This window comes from Alnus glutinosa, chromosome 8, assembly GCF_958979055.1.
Source record: "Alnus glutinosa chromosome 8, dhAlnGlut1.1, whole genome shotgun sequence".
In the NCBI taxonomy this organism is placed as follows: domain Eukaryota; kingdom Viridiplantae; phylum Streptophyta; class Magnoliopsida; order Fagales; family Betulaceae; genus Alnus; species Alnus glutinosa.
The window spans coordinates 22,046,660-22,068,209 of NC_084893.1; the positions used below are offsets into that span (position 1 = coordinate 22,046,660).

The 21,550-nt window shown below is 41.2% G+C and overlaps 1 protein-coding gene across 1 annotated transcript; it reads right to left on the reverse strand.

The window, feature by feature from the left end:
• Nucleotides 1–484: 484 nt before the first annotated feature.
• LOC133874900 (uncharacterized) lies at nucleotides 485–20,921 on the reverse strand. Its single transcript, XM_062312808.1, has 6 exons — nucleotides 18,898–20,921; nucleotides 6,920–7,060; nucleotides 5,024–6,785; nucleotides 4,118–4,398; nucleotides 1,765–2,624; nucleotides 485–1,678 (listed from the first exon to the last, which is right to left on the reverse strand). The coding sequence occupies exons 1-6, from the start codon at nucleotides 20,485–20,487 to the stop codon at nucleotides 493–495; spliced, it is 5,820 nt and encodes a 1,939-aa protein (XP_062168792.1). The 5' UTR covers nucleotides 20,488–20,921; the 3' UTR covers nucleotides 485–492.
• Nucleotides 20,922–21,550: the final 629 nt, after the last annotated feature.

Below are 21,550 nucleotides of genomic sequence, written 5' to 3' on the forward strand. Positions count from 1 at the left end.
ATGTGGCTCATACCATTGTGTTTAGCTCTGATTTTCACCCCAGCATAAAGTTGTTCCAACATGCAAATAGACTCCCAATTCATGCCAATAAAATCTTTGGTTTATGTCTTCAAGCTCATCAAAACTAGACATAACTATAACAAACTAGACCCTAAACCTGCGGTTATTAATTGCACTCAGACAAAACAAATCAACAATCAGTATCAACATATACAGGAAAAAATATATATAATAAGAGCTGTATACATTTGAATGCACTTGAAGTATTGACAAATAAATGGAAGGATAACCCAAAAATGATATTTACATGGTGTAGATTAGAGAAAAAAAAAAACTTCACTATTGCCCATCAATGAACAAAAGGAGCTGCACTGAAAAATTCGACAAAATTTGGATTCTTTTTACTCTATTGAAAATTGTTTCATACCTAAATCCTGGAGCAGCAGCAGTCACTGCCATCAAAGAACAATCCAACTCTGTTAAAAACTCAAATCAATCAAAAGGCTGCTTGGTCATTACCATCAACTCTATAAGAGAACAGAGGCACAAAGTCTCAAATTTGCAGTGAAAAGAAACATCTTTGTCAGGATCTACATTAACCAGTACACCATCTCTGAAAAGAAATTTTGAACCAAGCCCGAGTTCATTATTTGGGGAGGTATTTGCTTTAGCAGTTACACTTTCGCTTCTGGAGTGACAACTACATTCCACCGGCACGAGAACACCATTTCCTGAGCTTTTGCAACGGCATTTTCTCATTTCTGGACATTCTACATACTTTCTGTCTTTCAGTTTCCCATCAAATGAATTGCTGAAATCTTCAGTGAAATAAGTTCTTTTAACTAGAGAAAGAATATCCACAGATAATGATGCAACAACGTCATGGACATCCTCTACTGTCCAATGGCTCCTGTTCAATCCCCATTCATGAATAAGGATTTTCTGGGTCAAACCGTGCAGGTTATCTAGGCATTCAGGACAACATTGATAGAAACAAACAGCACTCTCCGTAGAAATACTGGTGTTGCTTGAAGATAAATTGTTATCTACAGTGCGATCATCAGCATCAGGCTTGCCAACATTGGATGTAACACCAGTCTTTGTTGACAGGCTGTTAACCTGGTTGCAGACTTCCCTGGAGCCAGATAATTTAACACTGCCCAATTCACTAGAACTACCAACACCAAGACCATTCGCAGAAATGGTAAAAGATTCTGTGGATGTAAATCCATTAGAACGTTTTGAGGACCCAGAGTTGCCACCCACTGCATGATTTTCAGCATCTTCCAACCCACAAGGGCCAGAATTCATCCCATTCTGCTCATTCAAAATTTGACCCACCAATTGACTAGCATCAGCAGAATTATGAATTTTATCCGTGGCAGAATGGCCCAAGTGGACAATTTTCTGTGGAGAACCATCCTCAGAAATAGCAACTCTATTCTCAGAGTAACTTAAATCACCATTTCCTTTGTTCAAGTCAACACCTTCAATGTTTTCAGCAGCAATTTCTTGAGGGCTTCCCTCCAGCACTTCAGGCACATGGCAGCTATTGCCACAAACATTTGGCCTCCATTCCTCACTTTGAACTTGATTATCCACAAAAGTGTTCTGATTATCTGGAGATTCCTTACTAGTTGGCTTTGGGTTTGCCGTTGTTGGAGTATCCAGCTCTAAACTGAAAATGGAAGGAATTGTTATTAGATAACACTTCAAAAAGTGAATATAATTATACAAGCATGTTAATGGCAATACCAATGGTACCTCTGCAGTGAGTATGCCCAGCTGTAAACCATATCTTCCAGAAAAGCTACTTGTGACAACAGACGGACATATTGATATCGATCTTTTCCGGCTTGAACTTTTTCGTTGATCTGTCCAACAAGGACCTCAAGAACCTTGCGTACCTCAAGGGAGACTTCCCTAACAGATGTGTAGGCACCTCTGTATGCCAATAAACCGACAGCAGTGAGGCCTGTAACTAATCCAGATTTTTCTTTGCTTCTAATGTTGTTGGAGCTACAAGCAACAGCAACCTTTTCTAATGAGTTATTAGGACGAACGATGCAAGAATTGAATGGCCAGCCCTTCCAAGGTCCACTTATGTCAGCAGAAGGACCTTCTTTCAGTTTTGATGTGACCCAACAAAGTTCAGCAAAATGAGGATATAGTAGAATTTGATAGCCAAATGTAGATATTGCTAACAGCAAGTTTGATTTCCCCTTCACAGTTCTATTGCTGGGTGGTTGAGGAAATTTCATAGAAGATTCATCAGGACATTGTGTTTCACTCTCATGTACATTGGCTAATCCACGATCTGATCTCTCATTTATCGTATCTGTATAACCTTCATTGGAATCACAAGTTAAGTATTCCTCGCATGAACTGGCATGGACGTGAGACTTTTTATGAATCAACTGGACAAGCTGTCGAACAATATCCTTCGATAACTCTGCTGCTGAAAGATTGATCACCGTATCATGATTGAAATTCCCATCAATCTGTACAGAGAATCTAGGGACTGTGTGCTCTGAAGGAGTTGACTGACTGCAATTTGATAAGTCACTCTTAAAGAACTGCCTTATTTTAAGAGGAAGTTCTGTATATGGAACTTCTGAAGTAGCCTGTGGGCAAATTAAAACATTATGAGAATATATCTACTCTATGAGATGAAAAATAGACTGCATCATGGAGCATAATTAATTGCACCAGCATGAATGACCTTATTATGTAATAGAGTAGATACGTATTATGATACATAAAAAGACAACTCTGCATTAATAGCAGAAAGAACCAACCACACCCCACAGGAGGAAAAAAAAGTTCTTCAGTTTCACATGTTGCATCCGCTCCTCTAGCTGACCACAGAGTCATCAACGGCAAAAGGTGACCTCAAGGTAACAAGTTGTTATATCGCCTGAGGTGTGATGGGCTAAAAAGGCATTTGTAGGAGTGAAGTACGGCGTCAATTTTTAAACATAGTTAGTATACAAATTATTGAATAAAATTAAAGCCTACAGTAATAAAGTCCAACCAATTTGTTGTTTTCTCAAACTGTTATTCATTATAAAATATAAATGCTTTGCAGAATGAAATAAAGATAAGATTGGGTATTGTTACATTTTCCTTTTTTTCAAAAACAATTAAGGTGTTAGGAGATTTTGATTGAAATAGAGGAGTTTTTTAAATAAACAGAAAACAAAATAACTTTTTAAGCTAAAAACTCAATTTCAATTTGATAAAAGTTAAACCAAAAATCTGAGCCAATTTATAAGTTATATATGTTTTACAGAGTAAAATGAAGAAAAATTGGACACTGAAATACATGTTGAGAAAAATACATTTAAAAGTAAAAAAAGAAAAATGAAGCAGAGAGGGAGAGAGAGAGAGAGCAATTACTGTGGAGATTGAGTCAAAGTAGAAAAAAAATATCCCGAGAGAGAGAGAGAGAGAAGAGAATAAGAAACTGGAAGAATAAAAGGCCGGTGGGGGGGGGGGACATACTGTCGTAAAAGAAAGAGCAGACCAAGAGAGAGGAAGAAGGGTTTCAGTCCTTGATTTTGTCTTTCAGCAGACTTAACTTAAAGGGACCCACCCAACCCTTCATTGATGTTGGTATCCAAAAGCTTTTTTGTAATCATTTAAACAAAGAAAGTAGCCAAGTGGACAAATTTGTCTTTCTATTGAACTGTAAACACATCCTTCCTTTAAGGGACTATTTTGTCCATCTATAAAATATGGTGAAATTAGAGCAGTGCTTGGACTTCATGCAAGGCGCTCACACAAGCGTTAAAGGCAAGCACCTCATTATAGGCACCTCACCTTGAGGCTACAGAGGCTCTTTAGTGGCACCTCACCTAGCCCAAAAGCCTATGCGAGCTCAGTTCGCCTCAACAACGATAGCTGAACGTTAAGGTGCCAAACTTTAATCACCAAAACATTTAGTTTTAAGGCTTTAAAGCGGTTATCCCAAAATAACGGGACATAATTTGAAAAATTCAAAGAACATAAAGCTAAAAACAGACGGTGGAAAGAGTAAAAGCCCTGTAAATTGAACCACAAGCATACCAGCTCAGGAAATATTTGGGGGAAGAGAGGGGGGAGGAAGCATTCATACCAGAATCATCAAAGATGTAGACAAGCGTATAGATTCCACCTGCTCCATAAATGAGCTCCACGCATGTGAAGCACTTTGGCCAGCACAATGGAGCTCAGTCATCTCTGCTGATTTGAATTGCTGTTTAGGAGACTCATTAACACCCCGTTGTGTGAAATCAGGAAATTGATGATGCGTTGAAAAGGAATCACTCTCCTCAGTATCTTGATGAATTTTCTCCACAGCCCACAAATCAATTCTTGGCATGAATACTACGCATGACACCACACTAGCACATTTCACTGCAAAGGACAGAGATAATTATGGGGACATTTTCAATTAATCAAATATATTCATGCAGGTACTTATATCCATCAAGTTATGGGTAGAAATCATGTATCATCTGAAAAAGTTCAACATTACTTCACAGTAGCAAAACCTCAATTACATTAAAGTTGTAAAAACTCAATAGTAGTCTAGAATATGCCAGCCGTAAATGGTAATAAAACTTTGACATAAAATTAACTATATTAAACCCCATGCGTTATACTTCTTGGAAATACAAGTAATAGCAACCTCATTCACAAAATGGTTGCAAGACATTGGGGTCTTAGCAGTAGGAGACCTGTCTTCTATGGAAAGAGGAAAATTGAAAACAAAGTTAAAATTCGATTAGCATTCCTGAAGCAGGAATTAATTATTAAGTAATTATGAAGAAAATTAGTGCATAAAGAGTATCCTAAATCCATTTATATAAAAAAATTTCTCAGAGGGCATGGAAAAAGAATATGCTGAGGTGCACAGAAGAGGAGCTGGAAAGCACATTATAAGATCACTAGAGAGGCACTCAGCTGTGAAACTCATCTTTGCTCAGTAGTATGCACCATAACACAAGCTAAAACACAAGATAGAGAGAGGGAAACATACTTAATAATTGTGTTATCCCTTGCAACACATCTCCATGTCCTTCTTGTGAAACTGTAGCCAAATCGATCTTTTGAATTTCAACATTCCCAACAAAGCAGTGGAGAAGGCAAGACGCAAGATGCCTCTGGCCAGATCTGGGGCTTCCAGCAATCAATATCCGGAATCCTGCTTTGTTTGTTGATGAAAGTGATATGTTTCGGAACAAACTTGTCCCAGTTCCACCATGATGTTTTAAGGAAGGTTCAAACCTTACAATGTTAGCATCAGTACTATCATTAAAAGCATCAGAACCAGCAAAGTCAGCATCTCCAAGTAAAATGTGTGAATATGAAAGCTTTCTCTCTATCTCCTTTGCAATATCAGCTTCTTTAAGAAAGTCATCAAGATGGGACCACCAACGATCAGTGGGCATATTCTTCTTCTCTAAAGCAGAAACCATTACACTTTTAATCATTGCTGCAGCTATAGAAATAGGAGGCGGTAATCCTAGGCGTTCATCAAGGTAAAGGGAAACAAGCAAAGTGCAAAATGATTGCAGCAGACAAGGAATAAGATGTCTGGGGAGAGGAGCAGATACTATATCATTAGCAGCAATTCCTGCTTCTCTACGCGAGCATGGAGGTGGAGCAGATAATAGGGCCTCCAGCCAATCCCTCTCCTCCACTGCAAAGGCAGGAAGAGGAAGGCGCTTATGACCAGAAGCTTTCTCCCCAGCAGCAGATAAAATTTGTAGCAAAGGGAAATTCCTCTTCAAAGCAGTGATGGCTGCTTGAGTACAGAGAGCCTGCAGATCAGCACCAGCAAAGCCTGCAGTTCTTTTTGCAATCCACTTGAGCAAAGACCCAGTAATTGGTTTTGGCCACCTTTGAGTGTGTACTGACAAAATGGCAGCTCTGTCCTCAACTGATGGCAGCGGAAAATAAATCTCCCTATCAAATCTCCCAGGTCGCCTTAATGCTGGATCAACAGCATCAGGACGATTTGTTGCACCTATAACTATGACCGAACCTCGAGACTTCAAACCATCCAATAAAGCAAGCAATGTTGACACAACTGAACTATGTGTCTGATCTTGCTGCCTTGTACGGCAAGGTGCCAACCCATCTATCTCATCAAAGAATATTATAGAAGGTTGACATTTTTCAGCAACCTGAAACAACAGTCTAAGCTGGCGCTCAGCATCACCTACGTATTTTCCTAAGCAATCTGCACCTTTGCGAGCAAAATATGCTATCCGTTTATCACCACGAGCACATGCACCTATCAATGCCCGAACAACAAGAGTTTTACCTGTTCCAGGATACCCATGCAAAAGAACGCCTCTAGGAGGTGTAAGCCCCAGATTATTAAAGAACTCGGGATATAGCAAAGGTAATATGACAACTTCTTTCATGCATCGTATGACATCTTGAAGCCCAGCAACAGAATCCCAACCCTGAAATAATTTTCCACTCTCTGAGTCTGAGCCTCCAATGTACACAGGTGCAATTCTTAACAAGTCTCGGTGAAGCCTCTTGCTCTCACGTTTCAAAAATTCTTCATCCTCACCACAGTTCTCCAACCATTTCTCTTCTGCTTCAATGTCCTTTCGCCAAACATCATTTGAAAGCTTCCTTATTTCCGACTTCATTTTCTTAGCCTTCAATTTCTTTATCCGTGTTAAATATTGATCACCTTGAGGTTGGAAAAAACGCCGATGATCTGTGCAGGCAATAAGAAATTTTCGATGATCAAAGATGCAACCATTCGCTCGTGCACAAGGCTGCAAAAATTAGATTAAGAAAAGAAAATTCTTATAAATGTTGTTAGAACATTAGATAGTTACCTTGTCCACAAAGACAGAAGGAAAAAAAAAAATGATAAACTTCATTCCAAGACAGAAAGCAAATAACGAACCAAGTGGTATGTTTTTGGACACCGATCAACACGACATCCAATAGTGGCTCCTGGCCTCCCGCAGCGGGTGCACTTTAAAGCCCTTCCTCTGCAAAGTGCAGCTCTTACATTTTTTAAACATCCCAAACCAGCAAAATAAACCTGCAAACACAAATCACAAGGCATGAAGGTTGACTGTAACATGATAGTAGACCAATCTGTAAAATAAATGCTGTTAACTTCCTGTCTGTAAAATAAATGCTGTTAACTTCCTGTCTGTAAAATAAATGCTGTTAACTTCCTGTAGAAAATCTATTAAGCAGATAAAAATTGAGGGAGGGAGGGGGGGAGGGAGGGAGGGAGGGAGGGAGAGTCCCTCCTCCATCCCTAAATAATAGTCCAAGTTTCCATTTTGGGATCTCCTTAAACTACCGTCCATGTCAAAAAGTCAAAAGATAACTTACGCTCTTACTCCCACAACACCCTTCACAAAAAGTAAATAATTACATGTTAGAAATAAATCATTTTTTCCGAATGAGAAACAAACTGTAGGACAAAATTCAAAAAAGAAAAGAAAAGTGAAAGGCTTTTAATAATTTCCTTAAATATTGTTCCCTTTCAAAAGGGATAATAAATTTGGGACAGAGTGAGTATAAGTTGTTGGCAATTTAGTGAAGACAGATTATTGCTTATTTCATTCCTTGTTGTTAATGTCATACCAGTGTGTTCCATCACGGGGCAAGACAAGAGATGATAGAATCTTAACCCATGATAACTCAGATCACCAAGAACAGAGAACTAAATAACTCAAGACTGGAGTTGTTGCTGATTAGCCATTACCTTTAACAAAAACATTCTAGGGCTTCAAGATAATCTTCTCTTGGATATTGAAAAGGCATATGACCAGATCAATAGGGAGTTTCTATTGTATATGCTGAGGAGAAGCAGTTTTGGGGAAAATTGTGTGATTGGATAGCATATTGTATTTCTTTGGTGCGATTTTCTATATTGTTGAATGGCACTCCAACAGGTTTTTTTAGTAGCTTCCGTGGCTTGAGACAGGGAGACCCATTGTCTCCCTTTCTATTCGTTATTGTTATGGAGATATTAAGTAAAATGATTTATGCTACAGTGAATGGGGGTCTTTTAGGCTTCTCAGTGGGGTCTAGGAGTGGTGGTGCCATCAATATTTCTTACCTTTTGTTTGCAAACGACTCCTTGATATTTTGCAGGACAAATCCAGATAATTTTCACAACTTGCATTGTTTTTCTTTTATGCTTTGAAGCTATTTCAGTTTGAGGATAACCTGACTAAATCAGAGTTAGTCCCTGTTGGCAATGTCATTAATGTTGAAGATCTGGCTAGCATTTTGGGTTGCAGGGTATCTTCTTTGCCTATGAAATACCTAGGTCTTCCCTTAGGAGCTTTGTTTAAGGCCAAATCTATTTAGACATTATCGAGAAAATAGAATGTTGTTTGGCTAAATGAAAGAGATTGTACCGGTTAAAGGGTGGCAGAGTTTTTTTTTTTTTTTTTTTTTTTTTATTTATTTATAAATAAGAAACCAATCTCATTAAAAAAGCGTAAGGCGCCCCATAGTACACTAGGAGTATACAAGGAAACACCTAATTCAAAAGAGAAAAGCGAGCGAGAAAGTCAGCAAAAAAAAAAAGACAGGATGGACATAAGCCGTAGTCCAAAAGTACAAGGTAAAATGAGTATAGAATCTCTTCCAAGGTACTATCCAAATCCTCAAAGCTCTTATAGTTCATTTCCCTCCATAAGTATCAAAAGAGACAAATATGCGTCATTTTCCAAACCGCAACACTTTTTGGCCTTCCAGAAGGCCACCAGCAAGCAAGCAAGTCGACAACCCATCAAGGCATAACCCAAGACATCCCGAAACGATTGAAGAGAGAACTCCACAAAGCAGAAGCCACATCCCAATGGAGAAGAAGATGATCCACAGACTCCCCAGTCTTCTAACACATATAGCATCTGTTTATCAAGATAACATGCCACTTCCTAAGGTTTTCTAAGGTAAAGATCTTGCCAAGACCTGCGGACCACGCAAAAAAGGCAGCCCTTGAGGGAGCTTGAGTGTGCCAAACGCTTCCCAGGGAAAGCAACTACTCCCAGTGCAAGCTAAGGAGTAAAAGAAAGACTTGACCTTGAACAAACCTTTTTTGGAGGAGATTTTTGATTTTCAACCGCTTTTCCACCTTGATTTAGCCCTCTAACATTCCAAGAAATCAACCTGGGATTCATGTAAAACCTCTTTGAATCCTCCCCTTGTTCCTACTACGAGAAACACTGCCACTGCGAGCATCCTAGTTGATGGAGCTGAACAAACCATTAATTTTTCTCACCCCTTTTTTTCCCACTTTCGAACGGGAGCCCGCACCCTGACCTTCATTACTTGCTATAATATTTGTCAATAGAGACGAAAGTCTTCCTTCAAAACCATCGCAAAAAATGCCCACAAAGAGATTGAATTCCTCTAGCAACTACAAAACCCAATCTGAAGATCGTGCCCCGACCTTCCACTTAAACATAGCTGGTGGGCAACAAGCCAAGGGGGAGGGTTCCGCCTCTGCGAACCCCAACCCTCACCCACCACAGGGAGCGGAACAGAGAGGGAAGGAGAGACAGCTGGCTCGTTGAAGAGGAAGTCCCCCCACCCCCCTCTAAAAAGAGCGAAGTCACCGGAGACACAAAGGCCTTCCCCTTCGAGTGAACCAAGGCCGCGGGGAGCGGAAAAAAGACTAGGTCGCCAGACGCGGAAGCGAATAAGTGACTGGGTGACACGGTCGCTAGCGATCGAGGCGGGGTGGGAACACGACTGGCTGGGGGTAGCCGACCCATGTCTGAGCCCGTGAAAACGCCTTTATAGCTGAAGTTGAGGCACTAGGGTTAGCGGGCTGACCCACGCCTGAGCCTAGCCCAAAAGAAGCCTCCGTACAGGGACTCGAGACGACCTTGGCCTTGAATGCGAACTTGGGCCGGTTTACGGTGAAGACCATGGGTGCTTTCCCTTTCGGGTCACGGGCTAGCGCCGAAGAGACTTGGGCTAGTGAAAAACCCAAAGTCTTTTGGGATTTGGGCTGGGGATCTCTGGAGCCCAAGGAAGTAGGCTCTTTCGGGACACGGGTCCTAGGCTTGGACCAAGAAGCAAAAGCCTTACCGGAAGGTTTAGGCCCGCTACCCAACGGTACACCACCCTCAAACAAAGCTAAACCTGTAACGACCCACCCCAAATGACACATTATTGTCTACTTTTGGCTCCCCAAAACCAGGCTTCTCAAGAGGTCACGCATCTCGGTACTACTCTAGCAGAAACACGCTTAACTGCGGAGTTCTGATAGGTTCATGACCATCACGGCTTTAAAACGCATTGTGTCATGAATGGTGCATACGAGGAACATACGCGATGGGATATGATTGAAGATTGTGAGCTTTAGGGGCTTAGGGGTTTAGGGGATTAGGGTTGGGTGGTTTCGTGGACTGTTTTTAATGGGGGCTGTTTCTATTTTGGGTTTTGGGGCTCTCGAGGGTTTTGGGTGGTGTTGGGTTATGGGGTTTTTGAGGGTCTTGTTGGGTTCTGCTTTATGGGCTAGCTGGGCTCTTCCTTTGTATACTCCCTGTGTACTAAGGGGCGCCTTACGCTTTTTTTTAATGAAATTTCTACTTACTTATCAAAAAAAAAAAAATTTATACATATAAGTACATCCCTATTCCCAAGCGATGTGGGACACCACAATCACCCCCTCTTGGGACCCAGCGTTCCCGCTGGCGACCCTCATGGGATCACCAAATTCTTGGTGTCCCAGCAAGTGCCCGCTGGCGACTTTCATGGGCTTGTGCATAGTCTCCCCATCTCAGGTTGGGAAATGGCTCTGATACCATTTGTAACAACCCACCCCAAACGACACATTATTGTCCGCTTTTGGCTCCTCAGAACCAGGCTTCCCACGAGGTTACCCATCCCGGTACTACTCTTGCAGAAGCACCCTTAACTGCGGAGTTTTGATAGGTTCATGGCTATCACGGCTTTAAAACGCGTTGTGTCATGAAGGGTGCGTTTATACATATAAGCACATTCCCATTCCTAGGTGATGTGGGACGTCACAAAACCCGATAGACAAAACACAATTTCTTCTAGTAGCCTCACTAACGTCTTTCTCAAGTTAAGTAAATCGAAACATTCAACAAATTGGGTCTTACGTTCTACAACCCCTATGTCTGTGACAGTCATCACCCTTCCCAACGTAGCAGAAGAAACAGAGGGCTGAGGGCCATAGTGCAACGCTAGAGCTGTCTTCACCGAAGCTTCCTTCGCCAGAATTGCCTTCATCGAAGCTATTGCCTTCGCCATGGCTGTCTTCGTCGGAGAACGATGGCATAGCACCGGAAGCAAAGGAGTCTTCGCCTGAGCACGAAAACCCTTCGCCAGAACCTTTGCCTGGGCATGAAAGCTCTTCATCAGAGTAAAAGTGGACTTCATCGTCGTCGTTGTCGTCTGGGCCGTCTTCATCCTTGCTACCTTAGGAGCTTCCAACCACCTTGGCACCCTTGCTAACGGCAGAGTGGAAGGACCAAAAGGCACCTCTAGCACCGGCAGAGACGACGCCAAAACCTTTGCAAAGCTTCTCCTTGTCTCCCTTTTTGTCACAACTTGTGGGTCTTTCGGCACGCATAGCTGCTTCGTGAGATTGACCTGACCAGCGAGAAGGTGGTTGTTGGCTAAATAGAGCTCCAACCCAAAACGCTCCCAACCTTCACTATATCTCCCTTTCGGCAATAAGATGGAACCGCTTCTTCTCCTACCCTCGTATTCTTCTACTACCAGAAAATAGCCAAGCCTGTTGGAGCATTGCTGCACAGGATCTGGGGGAAGCCAGCTAGGGATTGATTCCAAAACACTCTTGAGTCTTGTACCGTTACCAGTTCGTCATAGGACTTGATCAACCAAGCTGCCTCATCTTTGTCCAGGAGGATGGACCTCGTCACTCCTTTGCACTTTTCGCGAATCCTAATTCTTGTAGAGCCACCCACCACCGACAAGTGGAATTCCTTAGACTCTACAGGGCACCACTCTGAGACACCCATCTTTTTCTTTAATGCTCCTAGAAGCTGCAAGGGAAGCTCAATCCCTCCGTCGTCGAGGATGGTAGTAGGGTGGCAGAGTTACATTGATTAAAAGCACTTTATTGGGTACCTTATGGAGGGTGATTGTGGATTCTCATGAAAGAGACGCTTTATGGCTTTGACGCTATGCTCATGAGAGAGAGGCCTAATGGCTTTATGCTACGCTCATGAGAGAGAGGCCTTACGGAGGATGGTTGTAGATTCTAAATATGGCAGTGCGTGAGGTGGGTGGTGTTCAAACGAGGTCCATAGGTCATATGGGGTGAAGCTTTGAAAAAATATCAGGAGGGGCTAGGAGAAGCTTTCTAGTCATACTAGTTTTGAGGTGGGCGACGGCTCCAAAATTAGATTCTGACATGATGTGTGGTGTGGGGATCAAGCCCTCAAGATAGCTTTTTCGGACTTGTTCAGTATTGCCCATTTTAAGGAAGTTATAACAGGCCATTTGGAGCTTTCTATTGCCTCTCATAAGTGGAATGTTAACTTTCTTAGAGCAGCTCACGACTAGGAGCTAAATCTCTTTATCTCGTTCTTCAATTTGTTGTAACCCTTCGAATTGAGATGGGATGGTGAAGACAAGCTTTGTTGGGTACCTTCCAAGAGATAATTGTTCAACGTTAGATCATACTACAATCACCTTGTTCCCTATGATAGTACTCATTTCCCTTAGAGTACTTGGCAGAATAAGGTTTCCTTGAAAATGGCGTTCTTTGCTTGGTCGGTTGCATTAGGGAAGATCCTCAACATGGACAATCTAAGGAACTGGCATGCATTGTGGTTGATTGGTGCTGCATGTGTAAGAAGAGTGAGGAGTCAGTGGATCATCTTCTACTTCATTGTAAAATTGTTAGTGCTCTTTGGAATACTATTTTCAGTAGTGTCGGGTTGGCTTGGATTGTCCCTAGTCGGGTGGTAGACCTCTTCACTTGCTAGGGAGCGCAAGGTGGTAGGTGGTAGGTGATGGAAAACAAAATAGTCAATAAAAATTGCACAACAAAATTAGGGAAAAGTGAGGAGAAAGAAGAGAGAGAAGCCACGAGAAGATTATGGGAAAGAGAGAAAGGAGGGAGAGAGAATCAAGGCTTTGAGGACCATGAGAGGACATTGGTGGAATCAAAGGCTTTATTGTTTAATACACTTTACTATTGGGCTACTGGCTTTGATTTTAATATTTCTAGCTTTTGTGTTTTTCTAGATCTTTCTCCTTCTTCTAGTTAGGTGTCTCTTGTATACATCTTGTGTACTCGTGTTGCGCTTTTGCACTTTTTAAGGAATTTGCGATTACTTATTTAAAAAAAAAAAAAAAGAAAAAAAAAAAAGAAGGAAAAACCTCCTTTTTTTTTCTTTTCATTTATTTTCTTTTTTAACTGAATGCTAGTACAGAACTTTTCCCACCACAGTATCACAATAAGCACCTACCAGGCCCAACTTGCTGAAAGATGAGCTTTACTAGTTACATCAGGAAGAAAATCAAGTAGTTGTTCATCTTTTGCTGCTAGACGGTAAATATTCTTAACACACAATCAGTTATACTTCAAAGCACCCATCGAGTGGAGTGTGTTCATCAAGCAGACTGTCTTTAACTATGTTACCCACTGCTCAGTCCTGACAATATAAATTCATAGCCCCCACACCTTCCAGCTCTCATCAAATATCCAGCAAAAATTGGCTAATCAGAGTAATTCTAAGGTAGAAATGGCAACCGCTTATATATTATTCTTTAATAAACATATAGGATGGTCAATAGCTCAGCGCAGTGTAGGGCCCTAGAGCAACATTTTCTAACTTATTCATGTTAAATAAGTATGAAGATGCTAGGAATCTAATTTACTCAATAAAAGGAATATACATCTTGAATTTCCATGTTTATTTAAGATATCCAATCTAAACATAAATAACTCCTTTATTTGACTATTTTGGATGGTATGTAAAACAATATTTAGTTATACAGTATCTAAAGATCAAACGGGGTTTAACTTAAAAAAATTCAGTTTGCAAAAGATTTTAGAAGGGTCCATTTTCATATATCTTCATCATACAGGACACGAAGCAAGACGTAACACAAGCATTCTTAAATGCTGGTCACTCATTTGAAAGCCAGGTCCTTGTTAATTTCAGTTGGCTCCTCTGCTTTGATGTATGATCCATCATATAGCCACTCTATAATCTAGACTGCCATAAGATGAGTCATCAGAGTATAAATTTACTACAAATTAGCTGAATACTAGTTTCAATAATGTTTTACAAAAACCAAATATTTGGATTAATTTTATTTTTGAGGAAAAAACAATCTAATTCCTTCAGCCAATGAAGTACTAAGATCCAAAAGTTGTTGGCTACTATTCTTTTTTCGATAATGAGATGTGAAGATACTCAGATCCAAAAGTTGTTGGCTCCTATTCTTTCTTCGATAATGAGGTGCCAAGATTAGAATGTTTAGCTAGACAGATCTAATGGAGACTGAGGCTTTTCTTTACTGTGAAGTTGTGAAGAATCTGACCAATTTTCTTCTACATCAAAATTTTCAATTCCCTGTGGTTTAATAAATGAGAAGGTCACATCCAAATTTCAAATTGTCAATAACCTCTTTTTTTTTAACAAAAATTTCAGCACAATTAACAATCTAATAAGAGTTAACTCTAAATGTTTTCTGCAATTTATAGTGAAAAACTTCTCCACTTTGTATGAAGAAACTACAAATCTAATTTCATTAGAAGCCCAATATAGCAGCAACAAGAACCGAAAAATTCTAAAAATCCAAATTCAAAATCTTAGATTCATTACTTCACAGCACATGACTGGCTTGCCCAGCTGGACTAGGGAACCAGTAGCCTTGCTGCTTGCCAGTTGCGTTCAAATAACAGATCACTTTATTTAGATCTGCTCATATAAACTTAGCCTTTTCAAGTCCCCCATCTAACTCAGACTCGAGGCAGGCAAGCAGACTATAGTTCATAACATGCTTCATTTATTTATTATTTGTTAATTGATAAATTAGTCTGTAGCATGCATACACCATACTCCTCTTTCAAAACTTGTCCCAAAATGTTCCCAGAAATCCTTGAAAGAGAACCACATCAATTATGTCCAGCATCATGGGAACTGCCTCAGAATGAGTTACATAATCAATAGACTTCATATTTTTACTGCCAAACATTCACTACAGGCAATAAAAACAAAATTATTTCATGGTGTCGCTGAAGTTGCACTCAACATTATTTTTATTGCGTATGTATCAGGGGATGTTGATTATATACAGGTGGTTCTCAAACCTCAAAGGGCCTTTATAGCAGAGCATCTGAAACTCCAAATCTCCCGATATGTGTTCAAAAGGCTAGTTTCTTTCTTCTGATGGTAATAAATAGTGTGACTAAAAGACAGTTTTTGAAGTCTTGATCCTTAGGTTCTCAGGCAAGCAAAATTCTTTGACATAGCTAGGTGGCCCTCGGGAGCATAGAGCCTTCGTTAGGACTTAAGCTCTAAGATTGCTGAAGAACCAACTGCTACTTCAAATCCTGAGTGAAGCCAGAGGAATCTTGCAGCAAGGCTATGGTTCAATGCTTTTGTTTATGAATTCCAACACCCATACATCAGTAATCCCAGCTAATGACATGCCTACATGCGTCTTCATCCCACAAACCACTACCCATGACAGGCTGAAGCCCAAGCCTCCTCTGGCTCCCGTTAGGACTTAAGCTCTAAGATTGCTGAAGAACCAACTGCTGCTTCAAATCCTGAGTGAATCCAGAGGAATCTTGCAGCAAGGTCATAGTTCAATGCTTTTGTTTATAAATTCCAACACCATACATCAGTAATCCCAGCTAATGGCATTCCTACAAGTGTCCTCCTCCCATGAACTACAATACAGGCTGAAGCCCAAGCCCCCTTTGAAAGGAGGTGGATTTGGATCTTATAGGACCAAGCCCCAACAAGTTTCTCTTGCCCAATAACTTCAAATGGGATCCTATACGCATTTCAATTCATATTTCGGATGACTTCATTTACCCTAACTACCCAATTATGCTAGAGTATAAGAGGAAAATGATATTTCGGATGACTTCACATTTCAAACGCGTGTTGTTATGCTAGGCTCTTCTTCAACTTTTACGAGTAAGGCGCTAACGTTAGGTTGTGGCAATAGGTCTTTCACGGAGCTGTGGAAAACTAAAATCTCTGAGAAGTTAGCTGGAGTTTTTCAAAAGGGAATTGAATCAAGCGCTTGTTTTAGTGGATGCGGGCTTTTTGGGTTCTATTGGACTGAAGGTTGCAAAGCAGACCGAGGTGAAGGCCCGTCTATAAACAAAGCCCATCCTTTGGTTAAAAGAAAAAAGGGCCCCCTTTCAGTGAAACGTGCATTTCATGTGAAACCTACTCTTAAGTGGGTCAAGAGAGCACGTGTTGGGGAGGCCCCTCTAACAGGTTTTGATCCGCTTGTGGATATGGGTCACAGCAGCTTGGAAACGGGTCGTTTCAGCTCTGCCCAATCTAGTGGCTCACTGGTGGATCAGCCGCAAGCTCTCACCAGTATCATTGCTGGTTCATGAGTTTGAGCAGAATGTTGATGACACAGCTTTCAAAGCTGTTAGCTCGCCACTTACGGTGGACTGTGGTCTTACCGGCAACATGACTTTGCAAGCTTAGCTCGCTCGTGGACTCGCCGATGGTCGTTAAGGTTGTTGTGAGTGGTGACCAGCCCTCTCCGGGGATGTCGTTGTTGTGTCTAAACTTGTCAATATCCCTCTGGCCATGTAGGATCCACCGGTGCTTCAGTCGAGTAACATCACCCATCCTCCTTTCACCTCAGATTTCGTCGGTGAGGTGGCTGAGCTGGTACCATTCCTTCTAGACTCTCTGTTGCTAAGTCTGGTGACTTTGTTCACAGGTCTCTGAGTTTGCCTCGTCATGGTAGGCATGTAGGCTTGAATTTATTGGGAGACAGTGCAAGTTCGTTTGTCCATTTTTCTCCTCTTTCCAAAAGGGCGTTGCGGGCGGTGGAGGGAGTGCTTGTGTAGTGAAGGATAAAGGCTTTGCTTTGGCTAAGCTAGCAGGTCTTTACCTTCAGCCTGGGTGCTGCAAATAGTGGAGAAAATCAATCATATTGTGGGGCTTTCGTGTGAGGGCTTTGAAGAGGAGTTGATGGCCTTGTTTACGGCCATTGAAGTTGGCCATTCGGAGCAGGTGTTGGCCTCATGGTCCAATTTTTTGAAAAAACACAATAAATAATTAAGGTTAGTTTGCTCCATAAAATATGAAGCGAATAGTGGTAGTGCTAGCAGCAGTAGAGTTAAGAGGAGGGGCTCCTAGTGGTTTTTTATGAAGCCCAAGTTGTTATCTTAGAATGTGAAAGGGTTGAATGAGCGTGACAAGCGTTTGAGAGTAAAAAATCTTCTTAGATAGTGGAAGGCAGATATTATTTGTTTGTAGGAGTCTAAATTGGAGCTCACTTCCAACAGCGTTGTGCGAAGCTTGTGGGGGTGTCAGCATATGGATTGATGCTACTCACCTTCTTGAGGGGCTTCTGATGGTATATTGGTTACGAGAGATAGGAGGGTGGTGGAGAAGATCGAGAGTGTTTGGGAAGTATAGTGTAGCTCGCTCCTTCAGAAATGTCGAAGATTGTTTCTCTTAGGCTTTTGCGGGGGTTTATGGGCACTGGACCTAATTCCAATTGTGATAAAAGGTGCTTATGGGAGGACTTGGTTGGTTTGCTTAGTTGTGGAACCTGATGGGGTGCATTGGGGGAGATTTCACCCGCTTTCCTAGTGAAAGATCGGGTGAAGCTCATTTTAGCCCACTATGATGGAGCTGAATTGGGCCTCATGGATCTTCCCCTTGTAGGAGGGACTTTAATGTGGTCTAATAACAAGGACTCTCCCTCTTGGTCAAAAATTGATAGGTTTGTTGATTCTTTGAAGTAGGAAGCTAAGTTTCCTGATCTTTTTCAGAAAAGGTTGCATAGATTGTGCTCAGACCACTTCCCCATTCTTCTTGGCGGAGCTTAAGTTTCAATGATCGCTAGATGACGTTGGCGGAGCTTAAGTCGTTATTTTTTAATACTCTTTATAATTGAAAGTTGCGTTTTTAACTCCTTTTGTGCTTTAGCTTTCATGATTTCTTTATTTTCTTTCCTCCTCCTAACTAGGTGTTTCTCTTATATACTTCTTGTGTACCCGAGTTGTACCCTTCACATATAATAATATTCTGATTACTTATAAAAAAATTAAAAAAAAATTAAAAAAATAAAAAATCCCTAAAGGCCTTGATGTATGTATGTACGTATGTATGTATGTATGTATGTATGTCGGTAGGTAGGTAGGTAGGTAGATAGGTATATCTCTATATTACTTTCAGCTTATCTTGGACAATTTGAATTTTTTTCCCCAATCAAGATGTACATATTCATTTGCTCGGCTTTTTTTTATCAAAAAGTTTTTTTAATGATATTCATCTTGCAGTAAGTTCATACAATCGTATACATGTTTGCCAAATATAACATATGGCAGCAATAACAATTGAAAAAATTCATAAAACGTGTTCTTGTAAAAAGGTTCTACATTGTGTTGTTGATATGATTGAATTTCAAGGGGATCAATACTTTGAACTAGTCTACAAATGACAGCAACACACACCTCCTATAATCTTTAGACAAACTATATCGATTAATAGAGAAGATATTTCTTCAAACTGGAATAAACAGAAAAACATAAAAAAAAAATGAGCATGCAAACAGCATAGAATGGCACCGATAAAAATCAGCTAAACATATTCTAAATGTATGAGAAACTTGCATATAGATAAAAAAGCATCATGCAAACCAGAAAATAATTAAAAAGCAAGTCAAGAATCACACCTCTGGACTCCATACAGCACAGTGTTGGTGAACCCATATTCCAGCAATACCATAACGATCATTTATAGGACCCAAGAGACGTCCAAGCCAGCCAGGCTCATCACCAAAACCATCCCAGAAGTCATAGTTAGGTTCGTCGGAACCAGAAGAGCCACTATATGCCTCATTTTCACTCTCACCCGTATCTTGAATTAACCTCTTGGGAGGTTTACCATCAGTTCGTCCCCCACACAATCCACATCGTCTACCCTCTTTAATGCGTGGCTTGCTATGCATATCACTTAAAGCACATTTAGACTTATCCAACTTTGGAGCATTCTCATCTTCCAGAGGTTTATCATCAACCTTAGCCAAATCAGTATCCTTCCCATCATGACGACCTCCATCTTCTTCCACTTGGTTTGTTGAAATTCCAACTTCTACAACATCATTTGAATTTTCTCCTCCCTTCCCACACTCTAATTGTTCCACTTGCTTATCACTAAGTTCCATGGTTTCCACATTGTCATTGGCAACACACCCCTCCTCTAACCTTAAACCATATGATCTCCCTCTCTCCTCTTCCTCAACTAATTCTGCAGCATTACCCTCCACCATATCCCTTTCATTTCCACCACCCATTCCACTTTCCAAAACGGACCCACCATCCTCACCCTTGTCCCCAATAACCTCCACTTCTTCCCTCTCGATCTCCTCCTTCACCCCACTCAACTCATTCTCTTTCTCTCCTTCGCTCAAGACATTCTCTTTCTCTCCTTCACTCGAGTCATTCTCTTTCTCTCCTTCACTCAAGTCATTCTCTTTCTCTCCTTCGCTCAAGACGTTCTCTTTCTCTCCTGCACTCGAGTCATTCTCTTTCTCTCCTTCACTCAAGTTATTCTCTTTCACTCCTTCACTCGAGTCATTCTCTTTCTCTTCTTCACTCAACTCATTCTCATTCTCTCCTTCACTCAAATGATTCTCTTTCTCTCCTTCACTCAACTCATCCTCTTTCTCTCCTTCACTCAACTCATTCTCTTTCTCTCCTTCACTCAAATTGCTTACTGCTTTCATTCTCCTCAGCCTCTTTGACTTCCCACCTCTCAATTCCCCTCTCTTCTCATCCAATTCACCCCGCACCACCTTCTCCTCCTCCCCGATCTCACTCATTTCCTTGAAAAGCTTCCTTTTCCCACTTGGCGAACCCCTCTCTTGCTTAACCCCAGTAGCTACTTTCTTCCCCCTTGATCTCAACCTCGATTTCCAACTCCCCGGCGTCTCCACACTCCCTAAATCCCCACTCCCACACGGCGAAGAATGCTTCACCCTCTTCTCACCCCCAAATAGTACATTCTCCCTAATCTTCTGCCTCTTCTTTGCTGGTTGGGGCGAAACATCGAGCAAAACCGGAGCCCGGCGCACCCGTGAGCTCCGCCGGAGATCTGCCATCCCTGCCCCACCGTCCCCCTCATTCGTTTCCCCGTGGTTTCGATTATATTCCTCTTCGCATATGGCATCCAGCCTCTTGTGCTTCTTTCGAAGCCGAGGGCCCGACAGATTATTGTCCCTCCCCTTCAACGACGAAACCCGCAACGCCGAAGACAATCGCATCACATAAACGACAAAGATATCGATACAAAAACTTGTATATTTATAACTACAATTATACGTGTGTATATATGTATAGAAACTTGTAGACTGGGCAAATGGGTGTTGATTGATCGACTTCTTTGTCCAATTGGATGTTCTGTAAAGCTCAGATTGAGAGGGAAAACATTGTGCGAAGGATAACTGAGTGACTCACCGGGTGATTGCCGAGTGGTAGTATCGGTCCGAGATGGAAACGAAAGAGAGAAAAACGCAAACCCTAGGATAACAGCTTTTGGTGAAAGACTTTCGTTTTTCGGTTCTCAATCTGCATAAATCTCGGCGTTTCAGTGAAGATTGATGGTGTTTTTGGTTTTGGGTCTCCCTGAGAGAAACTCATCTCTCTTTGTGAAATTTCTCTCTTTTTGCTGTTGCTCAGTTTTGGAAGACTAGGGCGTGAGCGTAAAGAAGAGGAGGGGTTCACATCGACATTTCCCGATTTTCACACCACGCGAGTGCATTCCACGCGCCACTTTTTTTAAGATAATTTAGCTTGTGTTTACCGTGATTTTTCGCGAGTGAAGGACACGCGCTTGAGGGGTAGCGGGGATGGGGTGAAAGATTAGTGGGATTTTTGCATATTTTGGTTTCTTGTGTTTTTTCCTACGAAATGTTGCCGCCAAATATGCAAAGGATTTCCATTACGAGAAAAAGGGATGTGAGAGATTGGATTGGCATGTGGTTTGAAGTACAACGGCTCCTTACTCCTTCAAAAATAAGATGCTTTTTGTGGGGGCAACTTGCTGGAAGAGTGAACCTTTTTGATAAACCCATGTACAAAGGATATATATTTATTAATTTCACAATTGAAACACCCTTTCAAATCCTTTTAAGCTTTGAGCATGATTGAACCAGTTGCTGTGACCAAATTGAAGTCTATCCCAGCTATATAAAATTGGCACCTTCTTTATTGAGAAAATTGAAGAATATAATTCTGACTATTGGAAGATTGAACTTGGTAAAATTTCAAGTGGGGTGAAAGTAGTAGTTCATTTCATCACATGTATGGTGGACAAATATATGTTTA